Raw genomic sequence first — 22,459 nt, 5'->3', positions numbered from 1 at the left:
TGGCAAAGTGAGTAGAATTGCATATGTGTTTAAAAGCATAGCATTGCTAGACACCGCCTGTTACAACAATCATCCTGGAAATTCTAAACTTTGCAAGGCATGTCACTACTCCCATATCTTCACATAGCCCACCACATGCACTGGAATAAAGTAGGCTTATGCAATTGAAGGAAAATGGTTGCTTACTGAAACTCCCAAAGGCATCCAGATGCTATGATTGAAGCAATAGTTTACCCACGTGTGATCAACCGTTTCATGCTGCTTTGAGACAAGCGCGGGGTCTTGATAAATCAATGTCCGACTCTTTTCACTGAAGCTCTGTTTGCTATTGGTTAGGCTACAATCAGGCTGTAGAAATGTAATCTTGTCTAGATGGCTCATTTATCAACACCGAACAGAACATTTTGCCAGCATGTTACGTAATTTAACAAGTGGGTTATTTTGCTCTTCACTTGCAGTCGTTTAGTAGCCTAGGCCCACTCCCACCCAAAAGCCTGTGACTAGTCTTGTCATATTGTTTGAATCTCCATCTGTATATTTGTTTAGATCTCTGGCTGGGTGTAACAGTATAACTTTAAACCGTCCCCTCGCCCATACCCGGGCTCGTGGAGGTGGTATAGTTCATCTGTTACTGATCAGAAACATTTAGCATGCAATAATGTAGCCTATATTAAGTGTAGGCCTATTATTTTTGCTCGATCGCCGGTAACTCCAAAATCCTGCGGAGTTTGTGAAGTATGAACACGAGACTTAATGCTGTTGCCAATTTGGATTGATATTATTTTCTATGGGTATCATGACGAAGATACTCTCAATGTAAGACCCTATGCCAGCTCCCTAACAAGGCAAGAGGGTAGAAAATAGATCAAACGTGGATCAAAATAGCACGGGCTTGCCTTGGGTGGGCTCGGTTTCAAAATATCACGTTTTATATATCGCATGTCGTGCTGGGAAAATATTTGTATTTTATATTTCATTATATTCTTAGCGCACTATAACATAGGGCAAAATGTGTGTTGACAGACCAGTAACAAACTCAAAATATGCCATTCTTTTAAAAATGCCTTCCTAACCATCTTAAATAAACATGCCCCATTCAAGAAATTTAGAACCAGGAACAGATATAGCCCTTGGTTCTCCCCAGACCTGACTGCCCTTAACCAACACAAAAACATCCTATGGCGTTCTGCATTAGCATCGAACAGCCCCCGTGATATGCAGCTATTCAGGGAAGCTAGAAACCGTTATACACAGGCAGTTAGAAAAGCCAAGGCTAGCTTTTTCAAGCAGAAATTTGCTTCCTGCAACACTAACTCAAAAACGTTCTGGGACACTGTAAAGTCCATGGAGAATAAGAACACCTCCTCCCAGCTGCCCACTGCACTGAAGATAGGAAACACTGTCACCACTGATAAATCCACCATAATTGAGAATTTCAATAAGCATTTTTCTACGGCTGGCCATGCTTTCCACCTGGCTACTCCTACCCCGGTCAACAGCACTGCACCCCCAACAGCAACTCGCCCAAGCCTTCCCCATTTCTCCTTCTCCCAAATCCATTCAGCTGATGTTCTGAAAGAGCTGAAAAATCTGGACCCCTACAAATCAGCCGGGCTAGACAATCTGGACCCTTTCTTTCTAAAATTATCTGCCGAAATTGTTGCCACCCCTATTACTAGCCTGTTCAACCTCTCTTTCGTGTCGTCGGAGATTCCCAAAGATTGGAAAGCAGCTGCGGTCATCCCCCTCTTCAAAGGGGGGGACACTCTTGACCCAAACTGCTACAGACCTATATCTATCCTACCATGCCTTTCTAAGGTCTTCGAAAGCTAAGTCAACAAACAGATTACCGACCATTTCGAATCTCACCATACCTTCTCTGCTATGCAATCTGGTTTCAGAGCTGGTCATGGGTGCACCTCAGCCACGCTCAAGGTCCTAAACAATATCTTAACCGCCATCGATAAGAAACATTACTGTGCAGCCGTATTCATTGATCTGGCCAAGGCTTTCGATTCTGTCAATCACCACATCCTCATCGGCAGACTCGACAGCCTTGGTTTCTCAAATGATTGCCTCGCCTGGTTCACCAACTACTTCTCTGATAGAGTTCAGTGTGTCAAATCGGAGGGTCTGCTGTCCGGACCTCTGGCAGTCTCTATGGGGGTGCCACAGGGTTCAATTCTTGGACCGACTCTCTTCTCTGTATACATCAATGAGGTCGCTCTTGCTGCTGGTGAGTCCCTGATCCACCTCTACGCAGACGACACCATTCTGTATACTTCCGGCCCTTCTTTGGACACTGTGTTAACAACCCTCCAGGCAAGCTTCAATGCCATACAACTCTCCTTCCGTGGCCTCCAATTGCTCTTAAATACAAGTAAAACTAAATGCATGCTCTTCAACCGATCGCTACCTGCACCTACCCGCCTGTCCAACATCGCTACTCTGGACGGCTCTGACTTAGAATACGTGGACAACTACAAATACTTAGGTGTCTGGTTAGACTGTAAACTCTCCTTCCAGACCCATATCAAACATCTCCAATCCAAAGATAAATCTAGAATTGGCTTCCTATTTCGCAACAAAGCATCCTTCACTCATGCTGCCAAACATACCCTTGTAAAACTGACCATCCTACCAATCCTCGACTTTGGCGATGTCATTTACAAAATAGCCTCCAATACCCTACTCAACAAATTGGATGCAGTCTATCACAGTGCAATCCGTTTTGTCACCAAAGCCCCATATACTACCCACCATTGCGACCTGTACGCTCTCGTTGGCTGGCCCTCGCTTCGTACTCGTCGCCAAACCCACTGGCTCCATGTCATCTACAAGACCCTGCTAGGTGGAGTCCCCCCTTATCTCAGCTCGCTGGTCACCATAGCATCTCCCACCTGTAGCACACGCTCCAGCAGGTATATCTCTCTAGTCACCCCCAAAACCAATTCTTTCTTTGGCCGCCTCTCCTTCCAGTTCTCTGCTGCCAATGACTGGAACGAACTACAAAAATCTCTGAAACTGGAAACACTTATCTCCCTCACTAGCTTTAAGCACCAACTGTCAGAGCATCTTACAGATTACTGCACCTGTACATAGCCCACCTATAATTTAGCCCAAACAACTACCTCTTTCCCAACTGTATTTTATTTATTTATTTATTTAGCTCCTTTGCACCCCATTATTTTTATTTCTACTTTGCACATTCTTCCATTGCAAAACTACCATTCCAGTGTTTTACTTGCTATATTGTATTTACTTTGCCACCATGGCCTTTTTTGCCTTTACCTCCCTTCTCACCTAATTTGCTCACATTGTATATAGACTTGTTTATACTGTATTATTGACTGTATGTTTGTTTTACTCCATGTGTAACTCTGTGTCGTTGTATCTGTCGAACTGCTTTGCTTTATCTTGGCCAGGTCGCAATTGTAAATGAGAACTTGTTCTCAACTTGCCTACCTGGTTAAATAAAGGTGAAATAAAAAAAAATTATATTCGTTTGAAAATACATTTGACTAGTTTTATAGCCTAAATTGTTTCTTAGGACCTGCCTAAAACAAATGTATAATAGATTTCTTTGTGATGGTGTATAGTCAATTGATTTATTAAAATAGACATCCACCCACATTGGCCCACTCCTACACTTGCCAGGAGACAGGCGATATAAAAGGCTCTTCCTGGCAAGAACGTGGTTAAAATGGGACTGGGCTCGAAAACAAATACATTCTGGGCTCTACACACTGTAAAGTCAATAAAGGGTATTACTGTGATTATTTTCAATTAAAAATGGTCAAAGAGAAACAAAAATAGATTCTTAGCAAAGAGCGATTTCTCAAGAAATATTTTTGCTAGGACTGTCTGGGAGTGAACTCGTTTGACTATTCACTAAAATCTCAGTAAAATCTGGGTTTATGATTATAATTCAACTGCCATGGTTTGCTTAGTTAGATGCAGGTAGCCTATAGCATCAGATAGACCTAGCCTACATCTAATTTCAGTAGTCAATGCAAAATGAAGGATTTAGCAGCTTGTTTATTTCAAATTGACAGACTAATTTATTCAACATAAATGGTAAGTGCTTGTGTTACCCAATAGCCTACTGGAATAGGCTACTGATGGGGTCGTCATTTCAATCACTGAATCATATAATATAGATATGAACTGAATATGCTTGTCAACAACAGCCAGTGTGTTTTTTTTAAACCTGTAGCCTAATCTGACTGACTGTTACCGTCAATCTAATGCATTTTATCTGATCGTCAATTGCGATAGAGCTGTGACCATGATCACAATTAATAACTTCCAATTTAATTAACTAAACATTGCCCTCAATAATACCATAATAACACAAAACTGTAACAACAATAAACTGAAGTTAAATGCTATTTATTAAATCCGTTTTCCGGCTCCAGGTAGCTACACAAGTTTCGGTATTGATTTGCAATGACTCCAGTGAGATTGTCATTTCCACATATTTATTGTATCATATTAATATAGAACTGTTTTTTCCGACCAACGAACATGTAATTAATGTTGCTGCATTGTACTGTAAATAATGATAAACTATAATTGAATTGGTTCAATTAGGAAGAAAAATAAGTCATAATAGGAATCTGAATGGGGTGACAAAATTCTACCAAACCTATAGGAACCAATCTGATTACTTTTGAATCCCAATAGGAAAAAAAGAAAGTAGTCCAATAGGGGACAGGGGACACAAAACCCTATAGGATTCGATTGGAAAAAATCGCTAATCCTTTAGGATTTTTTTTGACTAGGGCATTGTTGTTCCATAACATTGTCATGGAAAATATGAATGTTGTTTCCAACTACCAAACAGCAACTGCGCCGTAAATCCGTTTGCATATTGAACGTTTAGATTGCCAAAAGGCCAGTCTCTGGCAAGGGGTGAAATATGAGCTAAAAAGACTGGTACACAGATTAGCGATCTGCAGCTACTCTTCTCGTTTCTGACTTTTTTATTTTTTTATTTTTTTATTTAAATTATTTTTATTAACAACAAATCAATACATAAAGCACATGAGGGAACACAAGCATACATAGATTACAAACAATGGACAATCGAGCTAGGGGGTACAATATCACATTACAATTACACAAGGACCTTAAGGGACATGCATATACTTACAATTCTACTTCTCGTTTCTGACTGTTCCGTACATATGCATTCCAAATTACGTTTACTATTACTACGATCAATTACGTCACAAAGGTAACTCAGTGATTGAATGCGCATCACCCTGGCGCTTCAAAACTGTCGGGACATAGTTCGGGACGTAGCGCTTTTGGGTTTTGCATGTTACAGTTATAGCCTACACCATGAAGTAAAAATATGGATAACGACACTTTTGTGGATCCCATTCTTCCAAGTGAGGGTCCTGCAAAAGTCGCAAAATTGATCAGAGTGAATGAAGGGAACAGTCAGGAAAAGAAAAAGTCTTCGAAGTCAAAAAACACCTCTCCGGATAACCCTAAACTGAAGAAGACATCCAAATCATCTAAACCGAAAACAGAGCTTGATGAAGAGGAGTCAAGTCCAAAGGCAAGGGGTATCGTGAAGTGCACCAAGGCGGTAGTCATCGATATCGGTACAGGATACCTGAAAACTGGGTTTGCTGGGGCAGATGCGCCCACCTGCGTAATTCCCAGTGTTGTGGGTTTGGCGCGCAAAGGCCCCTTGGACTACAAGCACGGCTATGTGGGGAGGGAAATTCTAGAAACACGAGACATATCCCACGTCAGCCCGGTGCATAACGGCATAGTAACAGAATGGGATGCAATGGAGAGACTGTGGGAATACTCGTTCAAAACGCTGGGTATCCCAAGCGAGGAGCACGCCGTGCTTTTGAGTGACCCTCCTCTTAGTCCGACCACCAACAGAGAAAAACTCGCCGAAATCATGTTCGAGAGCTTCAGCACTCCAGCAATGTTTATTGAAAACCAGTCCGTTTTATCCATGTATTCCTATGGCAGAACTAGCGGACTGGTTTTGGAATGCGGGCATGGATGCTCTTACGCAGTTCCCATTGATGACGGCCACTACATGCCAAGTTACACTTGTCGTGCAGAATATGCAGGACGAAGCCTTGACCTTTACTTGCAGAAGTTACTGCAGGAGTCTGGAAAAGGGTTCTCTTTTGACAAATTGGGCCTAATGGATGACATCAAGGCAAAATGTTGCTATGTAGCCCCTGATATAGACATTGAATTAAGAGTTTGTGACATGGTGCAATACAAGCTTCCAGATGGGAATTATATCTCATTGGGAAATGAGCGCTCTCTTTGTCCAGAGGTGCTATTCCAACCAAATTTGATTGGATCCCTTGAGCCAGGACTTCCTATTATGGTCATGAACTGTATCAATAAATGTGACATCAGATTGAAGAGTGACATGCTACAGAATATCCTAATATGTGGCGGCTCCACAATGTTCAGTGGTCTTCCTGAACGGCTGCAGAGCGAGCTCAACCAGATAGCACCATGTGGTGGGACTACCATTGTGGCATCCCAGGAGCGTCAAAACACTGTGTGGCTTGGAGGTTCAATTCTTGCCTCCCTGTCCTCTTTCCAGTCACTTTGGATTCGGAGGAAAGACTATGAGGAGAAAGGGCCCTTTGTCATTTATCGAAAATGTTTCTGAAAGCAACTTATCAATGTGCCTTTAAGGTTGGCAAATGAAACAGTAAATTAACTAAATTGAACTATGAACTGACTGCCTGCCGTTTCCATATCTCTGACAGTATTAATAATTCCATATCCATTACCAACATTATATTGTGAGAACATTTGACAGCTCTGTTGATCATGCTTTAGTCATATAAGAGTTACAAGAAAATCCAGTATACATCTTTATTAACAGGTTACGTGATAAGATGGCTTTACAGTTAAAAGAAGAAACAAGAAGGAAACAGTGATGACAAAAAGCTACTTCAAAATACTCAGCTTCCACTTGACACCATTTCTCATCTTTGGGGGTGGGGTAGTCTCTGAATCTGCAAAGAGGAAACGTGTATACTATATTCATAAACTAAAAAGGGAATACGAACATTTGATTTTAGCACCTAATATTACTAAACAAATGAGTAAATTGTGTATGTTCAATAGTAATAAATAGGATAATACTAGTAAAATGGACCTTGGGTTGATGAGGGTCTTGGCTGTTGAAATGAAGCCATGATGCTGTTGGCTGTGGAGTTAGGACCGGTAATCTGGAGAACAAAATTAAAACACAGGTTAAATGAACTCCTAAGAACAAGTGTGTGTGTGTGTGTGTGTGTGTGTGTGTGTGTGTGTGTGTGTGTGTGTGTGTGTGTGTGTGTGTGTGTGTCTCACCGGAGCCTGACTCTGCTGAAGACCCTCCTGCCACACCTCAGGAAGGGCCACCTCAATCATCTGGAGAGCCTCCCCATAGGCCTGTTGCAGCCTCCCCGCCTGTCCGTCAAACTGGAACAGCACCAGGGCCTTCAGCAGGCTGTGCACCTCCTCTACAGGGGCAGAGCATAACACTGTCAATCACACAGGACCTGCCCACATTACTCTACCTATCAACAAGAACGTGCGTCTCCTACCTCTCATCTTGTCCACAGAGTGGATGATCTCTGCCAAGGCGTGCAGCAGAGCCATGTCCTCTAGGGGGGTCCCTTCCTTCAGACTCAGCTTCTTGCGCTCAGCCTTCCGGCGATTCTTAGACGACCTCCTAAGAGACAGAGGTTAGTTCCTATCTCATACTGAGACTAACGACATCTTACTATCAAGTCCCAACCCCACATCCACTAGGTATTTCATGTAATACATACAGATGTGTAAAGGGCTGACTCACGAGGAGATGCGGGAGTTACTATGCGAGTACTTGGAGCCGGCACGGCTGCCGGACATCACACTACTGGCCTCTGAGTAGAGCTCTGCCTCTGGACAGTCTGGGACATCCTCATCTTGAATGACAGGGGGAGACAGAACAAGGGAGAGAAAGGGAAACAAAGAGAGGGAGGCACATCAGTATAACATGGACAAGCCCATTCTCAAAGCCCCTTAAGCTATTACAAAAATGATATTTGTGTAAGTAATGCTGGTTTACCCAGTAACTCCAGCCTGGCCTTTTCCTTAAGCTCCCGTACCACGGCCAGACGGGTTTTGTGACGAATGAACATCGCCCTCTGAGCTTCCAGGTAGGTGGTCTGAGAACTACATGCTTAAGAAAACAGTGTTCATAAAACCAATGTATATACATTTGGTGCCATAAAGATCACAAATAACAAATATATTGCACACTGAAACATCATTAGCACTATCGTGAAGAGCATTTAAATTCACCAATGAAAAATTGGGGTTTTACCTTCCAAGAGAGCTGGTTTGAGGTTTGTTTCAATGATGTCTTGTCTGTTGTACAAATACACCTAGAACAGACAAAAGACAATGTAATTTTGTCTTGGGAGGAGTTTGTAGAGCATGTTGTACGATGGAGGCCATCTTGGTAACTCACCAGTCGAAGTGCTTCTTCCCAGACTGCACCTGTGATCAGAGCCGAGATGGCCTCCTCACAGTCCTTAGCATACTGCTCCAACAATATGGCTGCCTCCGTATATCTTCGGAGCTCTATCAGTTTCTCTGAAACAATAGGGGGAAATATGAAACCAAATGAGCAACACGTTTTGAATCGACAACACAACTTTAAGACTTCATGTGGTGGCGCTGAGTGCCAGGACGTCGGTAGGACAGTACCTGCCAGGTCCCTTGCCAGCAGTGCCAGCTGGTCGGGTGGAAGGGGGATCTGCTCTGCCACACAGAGGGCGTTCCTCCAGCTGGCACTGCCCACAAAGGCTTGGAGGGCGCGGACCGCCTCGCCGCAGCGCCACAGCAACAACCCTGCCTGCTCCGCCTGCTGCTGCTCCACCAGGTACTCAGCGTAGGCACAGCTCAAGGCCTGGACAGAGGTCAGGGGTTAGAGGTCAGGGTTGGGAGGTCAGAGACGTAACAGTAGCACACAGTGTGGCTACTTATTTAGTAATGTGTGAGAATGCATTACCTTGTACTGAGGGCTGTCTGTTGGATAGAGCCCCAGGGCTTCACTATACAGCCTCTGGTCCTTCACCAGATTTAGGGCCTCGGTGAAGTGCTCCTCACCTGGTACAAAAACAACAACAAAAAACACACCCAGTCTAGGTCATTCATTTCAATTACGTAATTGTCCCCTTAATGAAATGCTGAGGGCTATTGCATGACACACTCACCACACTTGCTGAGGTGGTGCAGGGCCTTCCTGTATCTCTTCAGGTGTTTGTCGATGGTGTAGCGCTGGTAGTTGGGCTCTAGAGTCTTCAGCATATTCAGGAAGGGAAGGTACTCTTTGGGGTCCTTGAATGTTTGGGAGGGCAACAGATAATTAATCTTTAATACCCATGAAATTAAATTAAAGTAGCGGCCTTTTCTCCATTTGCAGTGATCGTCCCTCAAAGTTTCTGCAGCAAATGGCTTCATCAGGGTAACTATTAAGTACGGTTTACCTGCAGTACCATTCTGTCACTGACCTTTTGGGACTTCTCAGCTACCATTAGGACCAAGTCAAAGTCGTAGGTGCCCAGAGAGTGTTCATACAGCTCGTTGACATTGACTAGGAACAACAGGTACTTCAGAGCCTCCTCCGCACTCACCGCGTTGGCTGCACCGGGTGGGTTCACTACAAATACACACAAACACATGGATTTTCAGATATCTTGTTAACAATTTCGTATTGCTCTTGCTGATCTGCTTGTGACCGTTTCACCTCGAAGCTCGTGGACCTTCTGCAGGGCAACCTCCAGCTCAGGAACAGTCTTCTTCACGTGTGACGTCAAGATAGACAGGCAGTACCTGTGGGTGATCATTTTATTTACCTTTATAATGACAATATTACACTCAAAACGAAGCGTAAAGGAAACACGATTTGAGTACAATGATAGTTAAAATGTTCTGTGAATGGTGACTTTACAAATCAAATTGTATTGGTTTTCATTGACAAAAAGAATAACCTGTATCAAGAGCGCACTCACTTGTGTTGGTCCATAGACTCCATGGTGCAGCGTAGCGCATCACAAACAATGTCAACCTTTTTCCCACAAGCCCCAGGTGCTGACTGGCCTGTAGCATTCGATGGGTATGGGTACATTGTCGTAGTGGTATCTTCCTCTCTTTAAAGTCAAAAAAGAAAAAAACTTCCACATTAAAATGTCCTATACATTACAAAATGGCCGTTGTTTGTTATTATTGTAAAATAAAAATGGTTATTACTTGAGCTCTGTGAGGAAAAGGTTGATGTGGTTGATAGAGTCTAGCTGTCTCAGGAAGGTCTCCACGCTCTCTAAAAACACCTGCCAGAGAAGAACATCATATAGAAGTAAACTTGCAGTCACGCGATGATACGGAAAGCATACAAGTTATTAGGCTACAGACGAAATAAATGATCATGAACTTCACAGGGTGGTGAAAGTGCAAGGCGATGAGCTTGATGCGCCTCTCCATTAAATACTGAGGGTCTTAATTTGGTGGCAGGATGATCGATGCTTGACTGCCATTTGACAAATAAAAATATTCTCTCTCTCATCAATAATAACCTCATGTAGACTAGCCTACCCGCATCTGCGAACTGTTGGCTAGAGTAGACACATTTGAGATTTAACACAACCGTTTTTGTGATATCTAATTTGTATGTGCCATTCCACACCAGAAGGTCAGACAGGTTAAGGTGAAGGAGAAGTGAATGGGTGGCTTACTAACCTTGGGGTTGTGGTCGTAAATCAGGTTGAGGTTGATCCGCAGCTTCCTCATGCACTCAAAGGCCTCTCGGAACTTCTGACTGTCCAGACACTTTCTGAGCTGAGCCAATACCAGCGCTCGATGGTGGATGGTCTCCAGGTTACCGCGAGGCATCTGCAGACACGCACGTGTCATACTCACCATCAACACGACCAGGGATGCAGTGCCAAACAATATGGGTAATCGACAATTAAAAATAATCTGGGATTGGCACTGTTTTTATGATGGACAGAACAGTTCAGACCTGCAGGATGAGCCTGGTGTCCTGGGGGACCACAATGACGATTCTGGAGCCCCTTTCCACCCTGCGGAGAGTCTCGTCATTCTGGTCATTCTGACCTCCGTCTGCAGCCAAGGCCACCTGCAGCCCTTTGACAGTGAGTGTGCCGAGTCGGAGGCAGCGGCATGTGTGCGAGTGTGTGGTGAGTAGCAGGAAGTCATCGTAGACCACGAAGGAGGAGACGTTGGAGGCCACCTGTGGAAGAAGAACAGTTGGTAGAGCATGGCGCTTGTAACGCCAGGGTAGTGGGTTCGATCCCCGGGACCACCCATACGTAGAATGTATGCACACATGACTGTAAGTCGCTTTGGATAAAAGCGTCTGCTAAATGGCATATAATGACACAACCAGATTGGTCAATAAAGCTGACTATTTCTAATTAATATGACCTGGCTTTGCTTTACATGTGGCTGCCAAGCAGCTACATTTAAGTAATAAGTGTGTTTACATCAATCATAATGGTAACTCTGCCTTTGTGCTGAATCACCAAGGTAAAACAACAGACATACCTCTGTGTCGTCAACAAACAGGTGAGATCGGTCTGTAAGCCCCATCAGATGCTCCTGTTGACATTACAAGAAATCCCCTAGATTTGAGACCAGGAGGTAGGTACTTTTGGCACAATCAATATTATCAAATCAACAAATAATAGTAAGTGATTTTCGGCGACAGCAGTATTCAGTTGGACTATACCCTTACCTTTTCTATAGTACAGAGGGCCGTCTGCACACAGGGATCTGGGAAGTTGATGCTGTAGCCTGTCGTGTCCTGCCAGCCCACCACACTAGGCTTTAGGGAATCTGGGGACATATACAAGATTGCTCATGCTGGAGGCATAGAAAACATCTCATGATAGCTGGCTCAATTCCACAAGCAAGTCTACAAACAATATTCTCATAGCCCAGGAAGTAGTTGTCACTTACCCCAGAGGAACTTCCTGATCTGGCCGTCCTCCAGCTGCAGGGCCACTGTGCCCGTATTGGAGCTGTGACACATGCTGATAACGTGACCTTCAACCTCCACACGTGACCTGGGGATACAAACAGTTAGGGGAACCTTCTGACAGTATGTAAAAACCAGCGTTGTCGTGATTTATTGTTCTTTCATACTTGATCTCCAGGGTTGACTGGGGGCTCTGGGCCTCCGAGGGTCCCAGGATAAGCAGCGTGGACTGGGACGGCCCCTCTACACTGCCCCCCACCCCCAGGAACACATCCCCCCTCAGCCACAGCAGGAGACGCAGAGCCAGGGGCAGCTCCTGATCCAACAAAACCCTGCACCCAATACAGCCACAATGTTAGGGCGCAATACAACTTTAGTGTGAGGGTCATAAATGAAAACGTTTTGGAATGACTGTCCAGATTGTACCTGTAGGTAGTCTTTAACTGAGGAGCGTGCGTGATAGGTCGGAATCCTCCCACTCTGGCAGTAGGGTCACTCTGGTCCCCAGTACCTGAACAGACAACAGAATTAAACACAAAAGTAGCTGGGATGTATGTACCCAGTACCTGTCTTAACAATTAATTAACAGCACCGTGTGAGTGGGAAAAGAGATGAAAAGGAAGAGGAAAGAGGTCAGGGAGATATACACTGAGTGTTCAAAACATTAAGAACACCTGCTCTTTCCACGACATAGACTGACCAGGTGAAAGCTATGATCCCTTATTGATGTCACCTGTTAAATCCACTTCAAATAAGTGTAGATAAAGGGGAGGAGACAGGTTAAAGAACGATTCATCTGCCTTGAGACAAGAATTGTGTATGTGTGCCATTCAGAGGGTGAATGGGCAAGACAAAAGATTTCAGTGCCTTTGAACGGGGTATGGTAGTAGGTTCCAGGCGCACCGCTTTGTGTCAAGAACTGCAATGCTGCTGGGTTTTTCATGCGCAACAGTTTCCCGTGTGTATCAAGACCTGTCCACCACTCAAAGGACATCCAGCCAACTTGACACAACTGTGGGAAGAATTGGAGTCAACATTGGCCAGCATCCCTACGCTTTTGACACCTTGTAGAGTCCATGCCCCGGTGAACTGAGGCTATTCTGAGGGAAAAGGTGTGGGAGGGGGGGCAACTCAATACTATGAAGGTGTTCCTAATGTTTGGTATACTCAGTGTATGCATCAAGAGAGTAGGGGTGACGAGAGAGAAGAGTGATGGCTGATCAATTAGAAAGGAGAGGGCAGATGCTCAAAGCTTCTGGTGGCCCACCTTGACCATAGACTAGGATGTGTCCGTCAGCGGTGAGTGCTGCCAGCTCATTGGTTCTCTGGGGCTGGCGGTGGAAGGTCACCAGGTTGACAGGGGCAGGCAGCTGGAGCTCGTAGGCACACATGGGTGGGGGCACCACACACTGACGAAATGTCGACACTAGGACCTTGTCTACAAAGAGAAACAGTCACACAAACACTATACTTTGAAATACTTGATTAAGATTAGCGAAAGCAGTGGGAGGGGCAACCATATTTTACCCTATCCGCTCACTTATAAATTAGTGATCACCTCCATGAATGCAGACGGATAGGATGCATTTCAAAGATATTGGAAGAAGGTCAGATAGGGACCCTATCTGACTCACCTCCATCGATCACAGCCACGTTAGCGTTGTCCTGCCCGTCCTCCCCATGGCTGCGGTCAGTGCTCCAGCCCCAGTCGTAGGTCAGGCTAGCCCAGCCTCGGGTCACCAGGTGCAGCCCCAGGGGCCTCTCAGGATCCCAGCTCACGTCGGCTGGCGCCCTCTGGGGGTCGCTGCCAAAGTATAGGCTCTGCTTCAGGTACCAGTGGTAGTTACCTACTGTCCACAGCTGAACTGGGGGAGGGAGAAGGATAGGGATTGAGGCGGATAGGGAGTGAGGCGGATAGGGAGGGAGAAGGATAGGGAGGGAGAAGGATAGGGAGGGAGAAGGATAGGGAGGGAGAAGGATAGGGAGGGAGAAGGATAGGGAGGGAGAAGGATAGGGAGGGAGAAGGATAGGGAGTGAGCCGGATAGGGAGGAGGGAGAAGGAGGGAGTGAAGGATAGGGAGTGAGCCGGATAGGGAGTGAGCCGGATAGGGAGTGAGCCGGATAGGGAGTGAGGCAGGGGCAAATAAAATAATATATATGCTGGATGTCACACCAGATCAGTTAAAGGGATACTTCAGGATTTTGGCAATGAGGCCCCTTATCTACTTCCCCAGAGTCAGATGAACTTGTGGATACCATTTGTATAGCTCTTTGTCCGGTATGAAGTAAGTTGCTAACTAGCGCAATCGTTAACTAGCATTAGCGCAATGACTGGAAGTCTATGGGTATCTGTTAGTATGCTAGTAGGTACCCGTAGACTTTCGGCCATTGCGCTAACACGAGTTAGCATTGGCTCTCAAAACTACCTCAAACTTCCTTCATACTGGACACAGAGACATTTGGTATTTAATTAGGATACCCATTAGCTATGTTGCAAAAGCAGCAGCTAATATTCCTGGGGTCCACACAAAACATAATGACATGAAAATAGTATCTACGAGTTCACCTGACTCTGGGTAAGTAGATACATGGCCTCATCGCCAAAATCCCAAAGTATTCTTTTACATGTAAAAAAAATCTGCTTGATAAAAAGGCAACACATTGACTGAAAGATACTGATTAACCCATATTATAAATGTATGAAATAATGCTGGGAGTAATGGGTCTTACTGTACGTGTTGACTTGGCCCCCCTCTTCTCGTGTCATGTCCTCTAGCCACACAGCCAACACAGTAGAGTCGCTGTTCCACAGCAGTGCCTTCACCTGAAACAGTCACACAGATCTCGGATCAGCCTCCCTCCCCAAATCCTAACCTGAACCATTGGGAGCAAAATGCTAGACTGATCCTAGATCAGTGTGTTGAGTAGAGCTGGGACGATAAAACAAAATTCATCGACACCGACCACTTATTGCAGGCACTGCTGATATCGTTCTTTACCACAGGCATCGAGTATCACAGTATGAGTAATAATACCCATAAAACCTAGTGGTCAAACAGGGAAATGGTTCCAATAATTTCCCCCCCATAAATGTTTCCCCTTAGCCCTTATTTTGAGTGTTTCTAAAAATCCCCTGTGTCCCGTGTAGGGTTTACCCTAGCGTGATGTTTTCATAACCACGTAAATCTCTCTCGGACAAGGTGACTTTTATCAATATATTTTGCCTGTATTTACCCCCCAAAAATGAAATGCTAATTAGCTGCTAATGTGACCATCATAAAGAACTACAAATACCATGATCTGGACGAGGCTGCCGAATCGAGGCAAAGGTAGGAATCTTTGGATTAACTATCTAACGTTAGCTACATATAGTAATAAATAAATTGGCTACATTTCTTAAAAATTGACAATTCTGTGAACTGTCTTCTGCAAGTTTTAAATTGACACTAGACCTGTTTGCAAAGGTCTCACATGGAGATGACCTGCAGGAGTTTACAGATTTTGTAGTTTTGCACGTTGTCTTACTTTGAGGCTAAACAGCATTTTCAAATCTGAGAGTAAATCGAGCCGAATATATTGAGAAAAGTCACCTTGTCCGAGAGAGATGTACATGGTTATCAAAACATCACACCAGGGTCAGCCGAAAAGAAACACAGCCCTTACTTTAAGCGTTTCTAAAATCCCCTATGGGAAAAATGAATGGTGGAAAAACTATTTGACCACTAGGTTTTATGCGTATTATGACACCACCACTGTGGGGGTCTATACTAGCAAAATGTGAAGTTTGAAATTAAATAAGTTTGCTAATATGGTTAGTTGTTAAATGGGACAATTGAAAGCTACAACATTCAAAGCAGTAGCAGTAGTTTTAACAGTAATATAACAAATATTTAAAAAACTGTGGAGACCATTTATGTTATAAACCTATCGTTCTATTTATCATTATTGCATCAATTCAGGAAATGTATCGCAATATGGATTTTGTCCTCATCGCCCAGTTTTCGTGTAGAGTATTTGAGTGACCGACCTTGACCTGTTCTTTTCCAAAGGGCAGGGTGAAGTCCCCGTGTAGGAGCCCATTCTTCTCCATAAACACCACACTGTGCTTGTTAGGATGACGCTGTGTGGCTGCTATCAAACTACCTGACGGTCTGAAACAAGGCATTGGTTCCATAAGGTTCACATGCAAACCATGTTGTGGTAGGCATTGGATTTAAGTTCCCTAAACCATAAAACAACAAGGTGGTCAAAGATGCTGAATGATTCTCCACAGAGATCTTACTTCCAACACAGCGACTGCTCCAGACCGTTGACGGTTTCACTTGTTGACTGCAAGACGCACTCTCTGTTCCACACTCTGACCTTTCTGGCACCTGAAACATCACACATATGCAATGCATGTGATACCAGCACAATCTACAGTATTTATCTTTTTACAGTAATTGTTTCACTTCACACAGAGTTTGTGAAAAACACTGATTCTCACCAGTCTGGGGGCAAACAGAGCTCACAGCGAAGAGCTGGCCATCTCCTCTCCACGTCACCCTCGGCCTGCGGTCGTCCCAGGACATGGCTGGCTGCACCTCCTGTCACAGAGAGGGGCGAGACAGTGAGACCTTCATTAAAGAGTGTTCAACTGCTCTTAGGATGAAAGGTGAATCATATTCCTTACTATGGTCTTCTTCTGGGCAGCGTGCTTGCCCTCTGAGCCATGGAACTGGGTCTCTTTCTTTCCCCAGCCCACTGTAATAAACTTCCCTAAAACACATTAAAAGTATGTCAGTCAAACAAAGGCATAGAGTACATACACAGGAATATTTACATTAGGATCCCATCTTCCAATTTTAGGTGCTCTTAGCACCCCCCAACTCTGGAACTCCCTCTCTCTCCATGTCAGAACCTCACAATCCATATGTAACCGATGTCAAATGGCTAGCTAGTTAGCGGGGTGCGCACTAATAGCGTTTCAAATCGGTGACGTCACTCGCTCTGAGACCTCAAAGTAGTTGTTCCCCTTGCTCTGCAGGGACCGCGGCTTTTGTGGAGCGATGGGTAACGATGCTTCGTGGGTGTCAGTTGTTGATGTGTGCAGAGGGTCCCTGGTTCGAGCCCAGGTAGGGGCGAGGAGAAGGACGGAAGCTATAGTGTTACACATATTCAAGTCCACACTAAAGACACACCTCTTCACACAGGCTTACCCGTCTTTTATCCTCCGTCTAGTTCACTTCCCTGTTTAGTCTGTCTTCATCTCTAGTGCTCTCCCCTGGTTAGTCTGTCATCATGTCTAGTGCTCTCCCCTGGTTAGTCTGTCTTCATGTTTCGTGTTCTCCCTGGTTAGTCTGTCATCATCTCTAGTGCTCTCCCCTGGTTAGTCTGTCATCATCTCTAGTGCTCTCCCCTGGTTAGTCTGTCTTCATGTTTCGTGTTCTCCCTGTTTAGTCTGTCATCATCTCTAGTGCTCTCCCCTGGTTAGTCTGTCATCATCTCTAGTGCTTTCCCCTGGTTAGTCTCGTCTTCATGTCTAGTGCTCTCCCCTGGTTAGTCTTGTCTTCATGTCTAGTGCTTTCCCCTGGTTAGTCTGTCATCATGTCTAGTGCTCTCCCCTGGTTAGTCTGTCTTCATGTTTCGTGTTCTCCCTGGTTAGTCTGTCATCATCTCTAGTGCTCTCCCCTGGTTAGTCTGTCATCATCTCTAGTGCTTTCCCCTGGTTAGTCTCGTCTTCATGTCTAGTGCTCTCCCCTGGTTAGTCTTGTCTTCATGTCTAGTGCTTTCCCCTGGTTAGTCTGTCATCATGTCTAGTGCTCTCCCCTGGTTAGTCTGTCTTCATGTTTCGTGTTCTCCCTGGTTAGTCTGTCATCATCTCTAGTGCTCTCCCCTGGTTAGTCTGTCATCATCTCTAGTGCTCTCCCCTGGTTAGTCTGTCATCATCTCTAGTGCTCTCCCCTGATTAGTCTGTCATCATCTCTAGTGCTCTCCCCTGGTTAGTCTGTCATCATCTCTAGTGCTCCCCCCTGGTCATCATCTCTAGTGCTCCCCCCTGGTTAGTCTGTCATGTCATCTCCCCTGGTTAGTCTTGTCTTCTCCCCCTGGTTAGTCTGTCTTCATCTCTAGTGCTCTCCCCTGGTTAGTCTGTCTTCATGTCTAGTGCTCTCCCCTGGTTAGTCTGTCTTCATGTCTAGTGCTCTCCCCTGGTTAGTCTGTCTTCATGTCTAGTGCTCTCCCCTGGTTAGTCTGTCTTCATGTCTAGTGCTCTCCCCTGGTTAGTCTGTCTTCATGTTTCGTGTTCTCCCTGGTTAGTCTGTCTTCATGTTTCGTGTTCTCCCTGGTTAGTCTGTCATCATGTCTAGTGCTCTCCCCTGGTTAGTCTGTCTTCATGTCTAGTGCTCTCCCCTGGTTAGTCTGTCTTCATCTCTAGTGCTCTCCCCTGGTTAGTCTGTCTTCATGTTTCGTGTTCTCCCTGGTTAGTCTGTCTTCATGTTTCGTGTTCTCCCTGGTTAGTCTGTCATCATGTTTGGTGTTCTCCATGGTTAGTCTGTCATCATGTTTGGTGTTCTCCATGGTTAGTCTGTCATCATGTTTGGTGTTCTCCATGGTTAGTCTGTCATCATGTTTGGTGTTCTCCATGGTTAGTCTGTCATCATGTTTGGTGTTCTCCATGGTTAGTCTGTCATCATGTTTGGTGTTCTCCATGGTTAGTCTGTCATCATGTTTGGTGTTCTCCATGGTTAGTCTGTCATCATGTTTGGTGTTCTCCCTGGTTAGTCTGTCATCATGTTTGGTGTTCTCCCTGGTTAGTCTGTCATCATGTTTGGTGTTCTCCCTGGTTAGTCTGTCATCATGTTTGGTGTTCTCCATGGTTAGTCTGTCATCATGTTTGGTGTTCTCCATGGTTAGTCTGTCATCATGTTTGGTGTTCTCCATGGTTAGTCTGTCATCATGTTTGGTGTTTCTCTGTCATCATGGTTGGTGTCTGTCATCATGTTTGGTGTTCTCCATGGTTAGTCTGTCATCATGTTTGGTGTTCTCCATGGTTAGTCTGTCATCATGTTTGGTGTTCTCCATGGTTAGTCTGTCATCATGTTTGGTGTTCTCCATGGTTAGTCTGTCATCATGTTTGGTGTTCTCCATGGTTAGTCTGTCATCATGTTTGGTGTTCTCCATGGTTAGTCTGTCATCATGTTTGGTGTTCTCCATGGTTAGTCTGTCATCATGTTTGGTGTTCTCCATGGTTAGTCTGTCATCATGTTTGGTGTTCTCCATGGTTAGTCTGTCATCATGTTTGGTGTTCTCCATGGTTAGTCTGTCATCATGTTTGGTGTTCTCCATGGTTAGTCTGTCATCATGTTTGGTGTTCTCCATGGTTAGTCTGTCATCATGTTTGGTGTTCTCCATGGTTAGTCTGTCATCATGTTTGGTGTTCTCCATGGTTAGTCTGTCATCATGTTTGGTGTTCTCCATGGTTAGTCTGTCATCATGTTTGGTGTTCTCCATGGTTAGTCTGTCATCATGTTTGGTGTTCTCCATGGTTAGTCTGTCATCATGTTTGGTGTTCTCCATGTTTGGTGGTTAGTCTGTCATCATGTTTGGTGTTCTCCATGGTTAGTCTGTCATCATGTTTGTCTGTGGTTTCTGTCATCATGGTTAGTCTGTCATCATGTTTGGTGTTCTCCATGGTTAGTCTGTCATCATGTTTGGTGTTCTCCATGGTTAGTCTGTCATCATGTTTGGTGTTCTCCATGGTTAGTCTGTCATCATGTTTGGTGTTCTCCATGGTTAGTCTGTCATCATGTTTGGTGTTCTCCATGGTTAGTCTGTCATCATGTTTGGTGTTCTCCATGGTTAGTCTGTCATCATGTTTGGTGTTCTCCATGGTTAGTCTGTCATCATGTTTGGTGTTCTCCATGGTTAGTCTGTCATCATGTTTGGTGTTCTCCATGGTTAGTCTGTCATCATGTTTGGTGTTCTCCATGGTTAGTCTGTCATCATGTTTGGTGTTCTCCATGGTTAGTCTGTCATCATGTTTGGTGTTCTCCATGGTTAGTCTGTCATCATGTTTGGTGTTCTCCATGGTTAGTCTGTCATCATGTTTGGTGTTTCTCCATGGTTAGTCTGTCATCATGTTTGGTGTTCTCCATGGTTAGTCTGTCATCATGTTTGGTGTTCTCCATGGTTAGTCTGTCATCATGTTTGGTGTTCTCCATGGTTAGTCTGTCATCATGTTTGGTGTTCTCCATGGTTAGTCTGTCATCATGTTTGGTGTTCTCCATGGTTAGTCTGTCATCATGTTTGGTGTTCTCCATGGTTAGTCTGTCATCATGTTTGGTGTTCTCCATGGTTAGTCTGTCATCATGTTTGGTGTTCTCCATGGTTAGTCTGTCATCATGTTTGGTGTTCTCCATGGTTAGTCTGTCATCATGTTTGGTGTTCTCCATGGTTAGTCTGTCATCATGTTTGGTGTTCTCCATGGTTAGTCTGTCATCATGTTTGGTGTTCTCCATGGTTAGTCTGTCATCATGTTTGGTGTTCTCCATGGTTAGTCTGTCATCATGTTTGGTGTTCTCCATGGTTAGTCTGTCATCATGTTTGGTGTTCTCCATGGTTAGTCTGTCATCATGTTTGGTGTACTTTTATAGGTTTTTATCCTGCTGATTATCTAGTGTATGTAAAGAAACTTTGGGTCTCTTGAAAAATAAAAAAATATGTCCTACCCTCTCCAAAGTCATCCTGATGGATCCCAACCTCTATGATGGGTTCAAAGTTTTTGGTCATCATGATAATGGTGTCCTGACCTGAAAAGTATCAAGAAAAGGAAAGAAAAGGAAGGAAAGAACATCACTTCTGATGGCTCATGATAGACCCCATGAACAATAGACCATAAGTGAATGTGGTTGATATACTGACCAGTGGTGAGAGTGACCAGCTCCTGGTCGGGGCTCCAGCTCATGGCTGTTAGACCACTGTTCACACTGCCCACACACTCCAACTAAAATGGACACACACACACACGAAAACAAAGGCAGTACAAACCTGCTATGAGTAACAGTGTTCATCTTTTGTAATTTCAATCAACAGGGTTATTTCTACAGTGTTGATACCTGGTTAGTGCTGAGGTTGTAGAGGATGACATCACCAGTGGCTGTGGCAACACACACAGACTCCTGGTCTGGTAAGTCCTGGATACCAACAACTGTCCCACTGCCATCCTCTGGAAGGTAGCGCTCAGCTGTCAACGACACCTCATTCATCACCTGAACATGATGGGGAGATGAATAGTTGAATACAGTGCGTTCGTGATGGGCTGGTACAAAAACCTTTACCCGGTGGGACTCCAGGACCATGATTGAAGAACACTGCTATGTGTAAAGTACCTGGCCAGCTCGTGGGTCCAACTCGGTGACGGAGTATTCTGAAGCGATGAGCACCGTACGGGTGTCTGTCCGAACAGAGAAACATTGCGGCGTGCCCGGGCCCTGCAGCTCCGAGCAACGAAGGCTCTTCAGCAACCTCAAGTTCCGCATCACACCCTTTAGCTAGCTACCGAACAGTAAGCAGATGCCGACAAGGCGTATTGGTTAGCATCTGTACTAGCAAGCTAGCCGATATGGTAAGGTAACGTTAACTAGCTGTGCGTGGAGAGACAAGTCATGTTATTCAATATAATATTTCTAATTGTATCATCAATAAAAGCTGCATGATGTGACACACACAAATAACCTACCTTTGCGTAGCTTCAATAATATTTACAAACGCTGCTGCAGCTGCGATTTCAATTTGTTCACCTTTCAACCCGCACAGGAAGAGGGAGACGTAAAATGCTGAAATGAGTAGACCCTTATTGCAACGTCTCCCTCTTCCTGTACGGGGGGAAATGGCATGACTTTGACGACGGACTCCGAAAATAGGCTAAAGTGGTGCAGGTAGTGCAGTGTGAGAAAAAAATATATATATTGTCATGACCCTGGGTTTACAAGGCGGCTTTCGACTCTGCTGCTCGAGTATGCTTTTGCTGCAGTCGATAGCGCGCTGGATTTTGGACTAGAAGGTTGAGGGTTCGAGACCTGCTCCCTGCGGTTTCATTACAATATATACAGTGGCGATTTTAGCATATAAACCTTGGTGGGAGGAAAAAAAGTGGGATGCATGCCAGCAAAGCCTCTACACAACACTAAACAATACATGAATTGCACTACAACGGTGGCAAACGATGCCCACAAACTGTTAGGGCCTACATAAAGCCTTACCAATGCCACACCTGGCATTCAGCGGAGCCTTGTCTGTCAGCGAAACAGTTTTCAGCCTCATTTACTGATATGACATACTTGCTTAAACATATTTGGTTTCTACTGAAAATTTTGATCTACAAATTATGGCATAAGGGAACGACAAGCAGATAAGAGGCAATCCGTGTTTTGATTAAAACAT

General features: G+C 44.6%; 2 protein-coding genes across 2 annotated transcripts; one reads left to right on the top strand and one right to left on the bottom strand.

Annotated features, from left to right (window-relative positions):
• The first annotated feature begins 5,297 nt into the window (after window positions 1-5,297).
• LOC123993455 (actin, clone 302-like) lies at window positions 5,298-6,693 on the top strand. Its single transcript, XM_046295624.1, has one exon. It carries the CDS (start codon window positions 5,360-5,362, stop codon window positions 6,665-6,667), a length of 1,308 nt encoding a protein of 435 aa, XP_046151580.1. The 5' UTR covers window positions 5,298-5,359; the 3' UTR covers window positions 6,668-6,693.
• Window positions 6,694-6,862: 169 nt separating this feature from the next.
• LOC123993452 (elongator complex protein 1-like) lies at window positions 6,863-22,017 on the bottom strand. Its single transcript, XM_046295616.1, has 34 exons — window positions 21,756-22,017; window positions 21,406-21,571; window positions 21,133-21,285; window positions 20,939-21,020; window positions 20,746-20,826; window positions 16,710-16,795; window positions 16,524-16,623; window positions 16,320-16,410; window positions 16,065-16,188; window positions 14,768-14,861; window positions 13,672-13,902; window positions 13,305-13,475; window positions 12,464-12,548; window positions 12,205-12,369; window positions 12,019-12,125; window positions 11,795-11,895; window positions 11,605-11,658; window positions 11,060-11,290; window positions 10,777-10,929; window positions 10,291-10,370; window positions 10,053-10,190; window positions 9,788-9,873; window positions 9,552-9,700; window positions 9,255-9,378; window positions 9,050-9,147; window positions 8,746-8,947; window positions 8,507-8,631; window positions 8,360-8,420; window positions 8,102-8,215; window positions 7,847-7,958; window positions 7,596-7,723; window positions 7,360-7,511; window positions 7,163-7,235; window positions 6,863-7,019 (listed from the first exon to the last, which is right to left on the bottom strand). The coding sequence occupies exons 2-34, from the start codon at window positions 21,553-21,555 to the stop codon at window positions 6,952-6,954; spliced, it is 3,969 nt and encodes a 1,322-aa protein (XP_046151572.1). The 5' UTR covers window positions 21,556-21,571; window positions 21,756-22,017; the 3' UTR covers window positions 6,863-6,951.
• Window positions 22,018-22,459: the final 442 nt, after the last annotated feature.

The sequence above is a fragment of the Oncorhynchus gorbuscha genome, linkage group LG13 (assembly GCF_021184085.1).
Source record: "Oncorhynchus gorbuscha isolate QuinsamMale2020 ecotype Even-year linkage group LG13, OgorEven_v1.0, whole genome shotgun sequence".
In the NCBI taxonomy this organism is placed as follows: Eukaryota; Metazoa; Chordata; class Actinopteri; order Salmoniformes; family Salmonidae; genus Oncorhynchus; species Oncorhynchus gorbuscha.
The sequence above is the reverse complement of the archived record's forward strand: the minus strand, read 5'-3'. Positions and strand labels throughout refer to the sequence as shown.